General features: G+C 35.5%; 1 protein-coding gene across 1 annotated transcript in view; it reads right to left on the reverse strand.

Annotated features, from left to right (window-relative positions):
• The window catches only part of LOC149806999 (PDZ domain-containing protein GIPC1-like), a 50,229-nt gene that overhangs the window by 15,510 nt on the left and 20,723 nt on the right, over window positions 1-13,996 (reverse strand). The window contains exons 3-4 of the mRNA XM_089960529.1: window positions 4,433-4,533; window positions 575-656 (exon numbers count right to left, since the gene is read on the reverse strand). Of these exons, the coding sequence (XP_089816655.1) occupies window positions 575-656; window positions 4,433-4,533 (183 nt within the window). The remainder of the gene's footprint in view (window positions 1-574; window positions 657-4,432; window positions 4,534-13,996) is intronic.

A 13,996-nucleotide genomic window follows, 5' to 3' on the forward strand; every position in this document is an offset into this window, starting at 1 on the left:
CAGTAATTCATACACGGCATAGATACATATCAATTAGAAATATATATTTATCTATATTGCTGTTAACTGATTAAGTTTCAGTATAGATTGGTTTATCTTTCTGATCCAGTTATGCATATAATGGCATGCTTAACAGTTACTGACACCATGTTAATGATGTTATTGCTTACATATGTTAACATCATACATTCTTTTCATTTTCCCTCCTTTTGAGGCATATAAGAAAAAATTTCATAACTTTATTGGCATTTGTGTTCTATTTTCATTCTGATTATAGAATCAGTTTTGGTATTTTATTAGTTTTCCTCAACTGCACAAATCACCATTTCAACTGAACACATGGCAGTCACACAATCTTCTACATAGTACTACCTTGTGCAAGTGCCACCTGGCAAAGGGAGACAATCATTCATAATTGAATATGGGATCTGCAGATGAGCGAATTAATAAATTTTAAGTTTAACAACAGCATAAGACTAGTTTAAGGATGCTATGTTTGAGAACAGATTTCAAACTCACACTTGAGTCACATGATCTTTGTGCTTGAAAATTAAAAAAGATCATAAAATCTTACCCAAATCTGTGTCATTAATTCCCATGAAAGATTCCAAAAGACCATTTATTTTATCTACTGCAATCTGTGATGAATTGTCCTCCTGAAAGATAAATTCAGTGATGCTTAATCCACACAACACTTTGTAATGTAAATGTCATTTCCTCCACCCACCCCATAAAATTAACACATGAAAATACAGGAATTCAGATTGCTGATCATTAAACTCACCTGACACCTTGTTCATTGAAAGCTTTACATGAAATCCATTTGAAATCAAATCAAAGCATCCACGTGAGTCTTGTCTCACTCCCCTGCCTTACACAACGGTTGACAATTTCACTAAACAGGCTTATCTAGTAAGAACAAAGCTCTATTAATATCATCTATGAGCTTTTATATAATATCAAGTTCACCTAGTTTACAATGCTCTGGTACAAATTCTTCACGGAAAAAAAAAGCCCATAATTAATATGAACCAACATGATGGACTTTGTTACACTGTAATGCTGACCTTACCGCTCGCAGTTCTAAAGTACTATTTTGGTAAATATGTGAAACTGTCTTTTGGACTTCAACATGAAAACTCAGGTCACAATCACAATGAGGTTTTGACTGTTGGTATTCTTAATGTCAAGTCATTAAAACAAAAAAGATGAAGCGAGTTTATGTTCAAAGTTTATGCAAAATTGAGTATGGGTTGTGTAAGCTTACTTTTCAATTCAATTTGATAAATTTTAAGGAAGAAAATTGTGTCAATTTAACAAAGGTTATAAATTATTATGCCATTTGTCAGGTTTTCAAATTTACCATCTACCTGGTTGCAAGACTGATGGTCCAGGTTGACATGCAATCCTGTCTGAGTGCACAAACATAAGACTGGGTTGCTCAGAAAAGAAAAAGCTTATTTAAAGAGAATTAACAGATAGAAGATAAATCACTCTTATGCAGGTTGTTAAGAACATTGTAAATTCTCCTTTACGTTACCAAATATTGCAAACATATCATGGAGAAGGCCCAGGTATTCAACCCAAATGCTTGCTGATGTAACAATCATGTCATCTCAAAGGTGAACTCTTACCATTACAGTACTTGTACCTTATGGGGATGTTAAAATTACCATATGATGACTTCCACTAACATTTAAGTTACTTCTCTCAGTCTTGCATTTTTAAAGCTTGGTTGGTTACACTCGACACACAAACTGACAGGGCATACACATACAGATCGATTCCATTCCCATTTCATAATTCATGTTGCAGCTATTTAAAGTCTAGAATTGTACTCTGTCCTAATGTTAGCTTGGCTGATATTGTGGTGCCAAGATGGTTGAGATAATTGGCAGTATTTTTGCTGGTACCCAGACTGTCCAGTTTAATCATGTGCATATAAATACAATCTGTTCGACATCACAATGAAGCATCATTACACCATAACACAACAGACAACATCACCATATCTTTGCTAGCCAAGGGATGGTTATCCACTTTGTTCCACAATGAATTATATAGTTAGCCAAACATTGCTATCTAATTGCAGCTAAAAGAAACTGATTCAATCAGATTGCCTGTTCTTTTACCATCACAGCTAAAAGAAACTGATCCAATCAGATTGCCTGTTCTTTTACCATCACAGCTAAAAGAAACTGATTCAATCTGATTGCCTGTTCTTTAACCATCACAGCTAAAAGAAACTGATCCAATCAGACTGCCTGTTCTTTTACCATCACAGCTAAAAGAAACTGATTCAATCAGATTGCCTGTTCTTTTACCATCACAGCTAAAAGAAAATGATCCAATCAGATTGCCTGTTCTTTTACCATCACAGCTAAAAGAAACTGATCCAATCAGATTGCCTGTTCTTTTACCATCACAGCTAAAAGAAACTGATTCAACCAGATTGCCTGTTCTTTTACCATCACAGCTAAAAGAAACTGATCCAATCAGATTGCCTGTTCTTTTACCATCACAGCTAAAAGAAACTGATTCAATCAGATTGCCTGTTCTATTACCATCACAGCTAAAAGAAACTGATTCAATCAGATTGCCTGTTCTTTTACCATCACAGCCTAGGAAGGCAAGTACACTGTTGCATGTCTGTTTTCACATGCCAGTTTGTCTTCTGAAACGGGCAAGCTGACATCATGGAATTCATCATACTGAACAATCCATTTGTATCATGAGCTCTCTTATTTGTTAACTGATTTAGTTTGCTATGGGCAGTAACTCTTTCATCTGCAAGAGGGCACTAGTTCAAAAGTAGCTACATATGCCATGTGGACTGATGATTGACTCCTGTTTAGCTAAGATGGCATGTGGACATTCATGCATTAAATGGCTCATCTAACATGCAAGTATGTTCCAGACCTTTTCAACATGACTAATGTTCTTGCATAATAATATCTATCATGAACAATTTAAATGCAAACATTAATATTTTCATTTGATATAAAAAAACATAATGTTGACAACCATTTATTTTTAAATGCATATCGTGGACTATTCATTTTACTTCAAGAAGATTTCCTGTCTCTAGTTTTACTTAAAACAACACGTCAGTTCAGTTATAGAGAATTAAGTCATTCAAGTATGAAAGCTCAGTGCCATCAACCTGAGTACAGCTAAAGGACAAACCCTGAAAGTGAACATACAAATCAAATATGCTTGTGTGGCAGGTAAATGATAGAGCACTCGAGTTCTTGCTGATTTCTATATCATACCAAGGGAATGGGAGCTAAGCACCCTTCCCAAGAACACATGGGGTCGAAGGCCTAGGTTAGCCTGGATGGACATCAAACCCATGACTTTCAAACCACAATGCTTTCTATTAATTAAGTGAAATTTTGTTCATTGTTTTGTGAGAGGCTGTTTTCAAATTCTTTTTTTTCTACTGCTAGTAAAGCTATCCATATTTAATGGCAGATTGGCATCCAATATAACAGCCTGATAGTCTTCACAGAACAAGAGTACAGTGAAAGTTTTTTTTATATATGCTTGCCACATTTTTAATAATCCCCTATGCAAGCAATAGAAAGACAACGTTGACTCTCAAGATTTATATTAACCAATGGATCTCAATGACCTTGATGAGGTCTTGAACTAAACTTACTGTGCATTAGTCTTACCATAACATGATTTTTGACCCATAAATCCCAAAAATGAATTGATTTCTCATTACAAGTGTAGTTCATCCATATTTTGGTCATTAAGGAACATATTACAAAATAAAAGTTATTGTGTGGAAACCATTTTTCTTCTGACAGTCAGTGACCTCTTTTGACCTTTTGACCCCAATATTATTAGGCTTCTTCCTTACCCCAACTACAAGACATCCACCAAGTTTGATCCTGGTCTGTGATGTACAAGTTATTGTTGTTTTTGTTATAGGGTTTAACGCCATTTTTAGCACAAGATAGGCTATACATGGCGGTAAGTATTAATGGTGGAGGAAGAACCAGGAAAACTCCGGAAAGAACCACCGACCCACGAGAAGCTACCAGCAAGCTTTCTCACATATCCACATTTGCCGAGCCTGAGACTCGAACCCACACAGACAGAGGTGAGATGGCAGTGATCCATGACGGAGTGATGTACAAGTAATGTTATTGTTTGGAAACAAATTTTCTAATCTTCTGGTCACCAATAACCATGATCTTTTGGTCCCTGAACTGATTTTCCTCCTAATCAAAAATTAAAGCCATTTACAAAGACTGGTAACACAAGCTCATAAAGAACTTTGACTCATTGAGAAGAAAATGAAATATGGAACAGAATGATAGACAAAGAAATGGAGAAAACAATACCATCATATACTCTTGCTTATGGTAGGTAAGTCTAAACCTGCCAACCAGACACATATCACCCCACATCCCAATCTCACCGTTTCTACTGTGGCTGGACCATTTGCTCTCATCCTTAAAGTCTTTTTGCCAGTGCCAACACTACTGCTTCCCTTCTTGCCAGTAGACTGTGCAACATAAGCTGCAGAAGAAAAATAAAACTTGTCAGTTGACTAAATATTTTTGCTAGCTGCATGATTGACTTAAGGTTATTGTAAGAAAATATACTACCGGTACCACTTGGAGACTTGAGGTTAATGTAAGAAACAACAAAACATACTACCCACTTGGAGACTTAAGGTTATTGTAAGAAACAACAAAACATACTACCCACTTGGAGACTTAAGGTTATTGTAAGAAACAACAAAACATACTACCCACTTGGAGACTTAAGGTTATTGTAAGAAACAACAAAACATACTACCCACTTGGAGACTTAAGGTTATTGTAAGAAACAACAAAACATACTACCCACTTGGAGACTTAAGGTTATTGTAAGAAACAACAAAACATATTTACTACCCACTTGGAGACTTAAGGTTATTGTAAGAAAGTCAGAAAACCAAAGAGATTCGTTTCAGTTTTTTGAGAGTGGGACCCATCCAAGTCTTAGATGGGTGCAGGAAAGCTCTGAAATATTTTCAAATCTTCCACTCAGATGAAGTTTTTGAAAACATTGTGCATGTAACAAATTTGAATGTGACATTAAACATGCCAGAGGCAATACAGGTGTGTGGATGGATCTCACCGTGGAGGAAATCAAGGCATTTTATGGAAATGTAATTAATATGGACACCATGAAATTCAATAGGGATTAATTGTATTGGTCGGGAAGTAATAAGCATTTACTTTGGGATCCAAAATTGGCCAAGTTATGTCCAGAGATCGATTTTTTCCAGATCAGACACTACCTATACTTCAGTGACAACAGGTGTGTTGCAAATGAGAAATTACACAGGGTCAGATATTTGTTAGACCATTTAAGACATGCATTCAAGTCTGAATATGTCCAAGACAAACAAGTTATGGTTGACAAAGCAATGGTGCCTTTTAAAGGGAGTACTGCTTGAAATAATATATGAAAGATAAGTCATTTAATTTTGGAATAAAGATATGGGTTCTGGCAGACGCTGTGATGTCATATTGTTATAATTTTGATATTTATGTTGAAAAAAATGCACACATTGTGAATGGAAACCTTGGCCTGTCATCTAAGGTGATAACTGATTTATCAAACCAATCAAAGTGAAGGAGTATGAGATATACACTGACAGTTTCTATACAAGCCCTCACCTGACTGATTACCTGTACCAATGTAGAACATACCTGTGTGGAACAATAAGAACAAATCTTAAAGATTTTCCTGAAGTCCTGGTACATTCAAATGCTGCTGCTAGAAGAATGTGTAGAGGAACATCAGACTGGCTCATGAGTGGGCCATTGCTAGCATCCTACTGGAAAGACAATCATATTGTCTACTATCTTTCATAGTGTCACCAACCAGTAGCAGATCAAACTACAGAGTAGCAGAATAAAAACTGAACAAGGACTTAGCTTCTTTGTACACCTACAGTGGCAGATTATGCAAATGACATTTGGACCAGTTAGAAAAAGAGCCCAAGATTAAATAAAGAAATGAAAACCATTTGATGGCATCGTCGGATAGAGATCAAACTGAGAGAAAATCTACCTGGAAAAAAGGCAAGAGACTTGTTGTCATTTCATATGGATGATTGGAATCATATGAACTGATTGGAAATATTTAGAAAGAAGAGGCTTCAAAAGACCAAGATAACTGAACACTGATTAAGAAAGACTGGATGAGAAAGCACACTGGTCTGTGCCAAGGGCAAGTGCTTACAGACTGTGTGAAATCTGCAACAAGAAGCTCAAATACTACAAGCCAGCCATCCAGGTGTGTCCATGACAGATAATCCTTTCAAGCCTCCAAAACTACACTAATGTGTGACAAATGCAAAGTTCCACTCTATCTGCCAGGAACACCTGTTTTGTGGACTTTCATGCAAAGCTATATTACTGGCAGTAAAGACTTACCTGTGTAGTCTGCAGGTGACAATTGATTAAATATTACATGTACAGACATTATAAATGACAGATTCTTATATAAATTCAATTATTATGCTGGTGTTATATGTTTTATTTTAGTTGAAGATAAAAGCAAAACAACTTTGTGAAAATTTGTCTCTTACTTTTATCCTTTAACGAGAATTTGACAAACTTCTACCTGTCAAATATCTAAAAGACTTGTTTTACTACTGGAATTATTCACGAGTACGTATAGGGTCAATTGAACAAATTGTTGAGAACTTTCCAAGTTTTCTAAGAGGTAAATAGATAATTACCTGTTGTGTTACCTGTTAGTACCTGTATTGTAACAGTTGTAATAGATATGCAAATTTAAGGGAGTTTGTCATGAGACTTGATTTTTAACCTTTCCTTGGATACCTAATCTAATGACGTATCTTAAAAAATGGCAAATTTGTGTTATTTCAAAACCCTCAAGTCGTTTTGCTTTACAACTCTAAGTCCATTACATACAACCCTATTTAGACTACTGTAATACAGCATGGGGTAATTCAAATGATAAAAACAGCAAAGCTGGCACATCTTCAAAAAAGAGCATTTGGGCTAATATCAATCCAGAAAGAAAGCAAAGAAAATTTAGCTGGTAGGTTAAAAATATTACCTATTAAAGACCGAATCTGTTTGAGAAAAGCCAAATTAATGTACAGGTTATCTCATAATATTGATCCTGAATATTTACAATCACTATTCAAGTATAGGCTACCTGGTAATACTCCCCACCAGCAATCCATGTCTACCAAACAGTATAAAATTCCCAAACCAAATAAGGAGTTATTTAAAAAAGGTTTCCAGTACTCTGGAACTCTGATCTGCAATAGTATTCAAGCTGAGATTAGAAATGCCCACTCTATTTCCTTCTTCCAAACCCAACATATCCAGTGGCTTCAGAGATGCATCTAAAATAAATAAATTCCTTTGTATGAGGGCCTCAAGGTTGATTAGTTCTTAGCTAATTGTGTCACCCTCTTTAAATATGGTCATTATTATTATTATTATTATTATTATTATTATTATTATATAAAATCTATTACCTGTATAGTATCTACATTTATATAAAATGTATTTACTGTTTTGAATCTACATTTATATAAAATGTATTTACTGTTTTGAATCTACATGTATATAAAATGTATTTACTGTTTTGAATCTACATTTATATAAAATGTATTTACTGTATATTATCTACATTAATACATTTATATAAAATGTCTTTACTGTGACCATATTAGTGCAATGTTAATGTCTGAAAGTAAAAGTATTTATTTGGATTATTGTGAATTTTGTGATGAAATAAAAATCATCTCCAAAGGGTAAATTTTAATTGTACATGTTTCTGTGATGAATGGTCTTGTCTTTAATCAATGGAGAATAAAACTGAGCTTTGTGTGTATGTATGTATATATATATATATATATATATATATATATATATATATATATATGTATGTATGTATGTATGTATAAACTTGGTGACAACAGTTTTTCTTCATTTTTTTAAAATGAAAATGTGACTAATATAAAGAGGCATTACCAGAAGTAATGAATTACTCAGGCATACATTGTTTCAGCTTGACACTAATTATGTACTGTAAGTGTGTAAGTGTTTAGGTTGAAAAGACAGTATTGTTCAACTTCATACATTTTTGAAAGTACACAGGCTGTGAAGGAAGTTAAGTGCACAATCTGGCAAGTGTACCTGTTTCTCTTCTAATAGGATAGTTGCTCATGTAAAAAGATAAAATAAATTACCACAAACAATAGACCTATTATTAAGGGGTCCTTGAGTGACCTTGGACTCCTTAAAATAACACAACAGGTATCAACCAGTGCTCAGCCCTTGCCATTGCATCACAAATGCTAAATATTTCTTTGAGATGACACTGCATCATTAGCCATGCTTGGGTTATAATGGCAAAAATTAAACTGTGTATAAAGTCTAATACAAATTTACTCACAACCATGCACCAACAATTTTGCTAGGGTGTACGCTAAGTTAAAAAGAGCTCCTTTTCTGTATTCTAATCATTCTCATGTACTTTTGAAGTGACCTTTATTAGCCAAGTGTAAGCAAATCTAACTTTAGGGATTTTCTGCACATGCTGGCTAGTGCCCTGCATACATTCATTAATTTAACTGCACCAACCTGCTGTACCGAAATCAAAGGAGAGCTGCTTATGAGTATCAGGTAAACATAATAATATATTGAGGCAATTTAAATACTACCAATTAAACATAAGCGTGAGACTGTCATGGGATGTTGGTCAGTCTTCAGCCGGTTCATCACCATCCACCTCAGGGCAACTCCATTTAACATCACTGTAATACAGGCATATGCCCCAACATCAGACTATGATGACATGGATTTGGAAGACTTCTATAACCAGCTACAAGAAGTTGTGGAGAAAACACTGAAGAAAGACATTCTGGTTGTGCAAGGCAATTAGAATGCCAAGATAGGCGAGGATGCATGCATGAACTAGAAAGGAACATGTGGGCGCTGCTGCAATGCACAGACGAACGAGAGAACTGAGGCTCCTGAAATTAGCTAGTTACAATGACCTTATGCTGGCGAACACCTTCAGCCAACACAGAGTATCCAGAAAAGGGACATGGCACAGCCCAAGCAGAGACCATCAGTCAGATCAACTACATCATGGTTAAGAGTCGCGTACAGTCAAGTTTAAACATCACCAAAACTAGAAGCTTTCCCAGAGCAGACATAGGAAGTGACCATGACCTGGTGATGATGACCTTCAGGCTACATCATAAGAAGGCCAAGAAAAGAGCCACACAAGAATAAAAATTGATCTTGAGAAATTGAAGGATCCCAAAGTAGCAAAAGCCTTCCGGGCAATGATTGATGGGAAATTTGCACCGCTCACCATCCTCGATGCTGACAATACCAACATGGATATGTTGATCATCACCTTCAATACAGCAATGAATGACACAGCGAGATCCTTGGTAGACATTGCCCAGTCAAGAAGCCCTGGGTCACAGCTGAGGTCCTGAACCTGTGTGACAAGAAGAGGAAACTGAAGAAGAGAAAGAATGATGCAGAAGGGACAGAGCAGTACAAGGGAGTCAACCAGGAAGTCAAGAAAAGCATGAAAAAAGCAAATGAGAACTGGATAGAAGAACAGTCCAAAGACATTTAGGGAAACTTAAAAAAGGAAAAAAAACAGCAGGAAAGCATACCAACTGGTCCATTTCTAACAAGCACAAAACAACGGTGGGTTACCTCCTTACATGACAAAGCCAGAATCTGCCTCACAGAAGAAGAAGATTATCTAGAAAGATGGACATAATGTTATTTGGTCTTGTGTCTACCAGACTATGGGACTGATGATGATGAATTAAGCATACCAGATTTGTTTGCCTTAAAAGTATTCTGATTGGCTAATAATTCTGTCACTTATTCCAATATGCAGTCAAGTGGTAACAGAACACATGAATGAATACTTCCTCGGGTGTTATATATCATGGGATGGGAGAGGTACGTTAGATTCAAGTATTCATTACACCCAGAGGACATGACTGGCCAGATAAAGGTAGATAAGTAATGAAAGCACAAAAATTAGTGCTCGCCTGTCTTGCTTTATAATAGGATGAAGAAATCAAAAACACTTGTCCCATACTACTGCCTTGGAAAATTTTAACTGTCTGACTTTGTAAATGAATAATTTGGGATGCTGCACTATGGGTTTTGATCAATCATGCAAATGTCAAAATAATAACTGTTGTCCCAACTGCTGAGAAATTCAACTATCTCTGCCAACAATGCTCATTAACTGTTCCTATTAACTAATTATTAATACAGCCTATTCACCATTACCATGTCAACCTTGTGAATTAGTAAGGGACTTATATTATAAGCCAATTATATCTCTTCCCAGCCAGTTAGCATTCAAAAGGATCACTGTTTAAAAGCACAGGCATAGTACTGAACCAAAGAGCACGACATAAGTGTGACTGACACAGGTATATTTAACCACTCAACACAAGTGTGGCTGACACAAGTATAGTAAACAACCAAAGCGAAACATAACTGTATAGCTGACACTTACTGCAATTAACTTGATATGTATTTTGTACAATGGTACATACATAAATTTCTTTCAGCTCTGCTGCAACTGGTACAGCTCTGTTTAATATCATGTATGCCACGTAAGGCAAACTTCTGCCAGTTTGTTAGACATAAAGCCCAACTGTACCAGACTGTGTTGCAGTGGTGAGAAATGTTTTACAAAATTTCAGAGACTAAGTAAAGATGAATAGATTCAACAGACACTGGAAAGCTATGCTGAAATGAAACACATATTCACAACAGCTGAAACAGACACTGGAAAGCTGCCATGAAATGAAACACACATATTCATAACAGTTAATGTTTCAACATTACCAAAAGACCTGAATAATAAGGAACCTCAATTAATTCCTTGTTTATATTCCTTAATTAGCAGATTCATCAATTCCACAACTACTTACTTATTTATGAAGTACATGATTTCCATTTATATTCAGTCTTTTATTAATAAAGTGCTATTTTAAGTAGGCCTCAATCAAGCGAATCCTTATTTCATGTTCTGTTAACACATTAACCCCTAGCGACGCCTTTACAGGGCAGGAGGTAGTAGCCTACTGCCAAGCTCTGTAGCGTCATGGTCATGCATGATACACTAAAGTGGATGGTATCATAGAAAGTTAGACAGATGTAGCTCTACAATAATACCAAATAATCTGGAATATCTAGTTGCACTACAAAATACAGATAGAAAAACCTCATTTTTTGGACCCGACTTTTTTTTATACACAAAATTCACTCGTGGTTGGAATCCCATTTTGTGTTCGGATTTTAGACTTTTTGGTCTCAGATCTAAGGCAAACTGGTATGAACTGCAAACAGACAGATGAGCCTTTGCAAAAAGTAGGATAAGATGGGCATTTGGAATAAAGAGTGGTCTCCATACGATAATAATGGCTCCGTTTAGCAAAAAAAAACAAAAAAAACCTCCAACTTTTACCCTTCTGCTCATGCGCGAGTCAAATAGCCAATGAAAAACAATGTTTCTAACACAACTAGGCAGTATGTTATTGAAAGATGACTGGGGATTTGGTGTTTTCGAGTCTATTCAGAAATAGCTTTCAAAACGTGTTTCCTACTCGATTTTCAGGCAAAAATGGCAAAAACCTCCAGGGGTTAATGTGTTAAGGACAAGATTTTTTAAAAGCTTTCAAACCAGTTAAAATAAGCAAAATACAGTGTGATCACAATTTATGCAAGGGTTAAGTTTTTGAAGCGTGCACATAATTTGAGATTTGCGTAAATTGAGATCATTTTCTCTGTATAAATTCAGTATGTTAATATTAGGGGATGCTTCTGCTAAGTAGATTAAAATAATAAAATAATAAACGTTTTCATAAAGAGCATAGAGAACAAACTTAAAACAAAGGGAAACATAAAATAAAAACATGAAATTATGAATTTTAATCAATAGAACATATGTACATGTAATTAAAAAATGAAAGCTGCGTTGAACAGTATTGTTGATAACCTTTTCGAAACTGTCTGTAGAGACAACAACAGGAGATAGGCTTGGGTGTGCAGGCATGCCACTGGAAGTGGAAGGCTAATCGGAAATGACACTCTGAAGAAGGAGTCAAGCGTAGACTGAGTCTTATGTTCTCTTTTCCCCCGTAAAAGCTCTTCATAACAATAAACTGCATCAATATGAGAGTTATCTCAATAGTAGTGATCTTTTTTGCATTTTTTCCAATCTCGCCTTATTTCAAATTCATGTGAATTGAGATTGTGTAAATCATGATCACACTGTATCAATGTAGAATGGATATGCATTAACAAATCCGTAAAGCTTTTTCACTTTAGCCATAGTAACATCTTATCTCATTTGCACATAATTATAAGTGACTTTGATGTTTCTGAACCACTGCTGTAACTTATGTCATAAGTTTCATATATATATATATATATATATATATATATATATATATATATATATATATATATATATATACACACACACACACACACACACACAGTGTGACCCTGCTTTAACATGGTAGTTGGGAGCCACAGAATCCAACCGTGTTATAGAAGGAACCATGTTATAAGCAACCATGTGTGTGTGTGTGTGTGTGTAATAAATACGGGAGGTAATTGGTAAAGTTACCATCTTAAATCGATGTATATTAAATAGGAAATTTACACCTGCAGTGAAAACAGAGAAGGATATATATATAATATTTTACTTTATTTAGAAAACCATGGATTGGTACATATACAAGTAAACTGTTTATACACGCATGTCTAGTGTATTGCATATAGGTCATATAGGTCTGAATTCAGTGGATAAACATAGCACAATCACATAACAAATGATGAAGCACATTTATTTTTCAGAAGATCTCAGGTCGGTAAAAGTTAAGTTTGCATCTTAAGCCGCCATTGGTAACATTTGTAAGCACAAACATTTCCCCTGCAAAAAGGAAACGTTCACTGCACAATACACGTGTCCCAGTCACACTGGAAAATGATAAAATCCACTGCTTTTATTTAAGTTTGGTATTGACTTCTTTGAAGAAAAGTTCTTTGTTTTTACCGAAGACTGTAGTCAGCTTTCTCTGATGAAAGGTGCATGCGTTATTGAAGTCACTGCTAAAGGCAAGCTTTGGAGAACCCCAAAAATGCCCATTTCTTATTGTGGCAGCAACATCAAAAATTTGCACTGCATGATTGAGACAGACTTTTTTCCTTCCATTTGCTAAGTATGTTTTCATAACAGTCAGTGCATCAAAGGTTTTCTTTGAAATTTCAGCAAAATATTTTATCTGGGTACATTTTAAAAAACAGAACTGGCCACCGTTTGGTCGATTGTAGCTACAGTTCCTTCCTGCCTATTGAACAGACCAACAAGTAAGATGTGTGCATGTGTGTTTCTTTACATCTGTGGTAGTGGAGTGATGCTGCCTTCCACTCATGCATCAAAACTTTAACAATTGGTCAATAGAGACGCAGGTGTTCTGGTCTGATGACAAGGATTAGTATGGAAAATGTGGGTGTTCTGAAGGAATTAATTGAGTGGAAAGAAGAGGAATTTTACTTACCATCCACACACAAATGTCAGTCTATGTAAATGTATTAATTACTAGCAAGCAGCCAAAAATCCGATGAAAGATAGATTACAAGATAATGCCTCGTCCGGTTGGTCTCTGCCACCAGAAATGTCAACAACAAAAAAGGTGGATATCTTACAAAATACAGTACTCATGCTCGATGTCAACATAAGTGGATTATGATATAATAATGCATTGTTAAGACGGTTTGTCAATATGGACAAAGAAATTGATCATGTAACAACAGATAAATTGCACTGCATTTTATATCAAGTTTGCAACTTCCTTTCATGGGGCCTCTGAATTTCTCCACTCCAAACTAATGGTTGTTTATACAAGTTTAAACAGCCAACAATGTCGCCAATA

The sequence above is a fragment of the Sinohyriopsis cumingii genome, chromosome 1 (genome assembly GCF_028554795.1).
Source record: "Sinohyriopsis cumingii isolate HCF-2022 chromosome 1, ASM2855479v2, whole genome shotgun sequence".
Classification (NCBI taxonomy): domain Eukaryota; kingdom Metazoa; phylum Mollusca; class Bivalvia; order Unionida; family Unionidae; genus Sinohyriopsis; species Sinohyriopsis cumingii.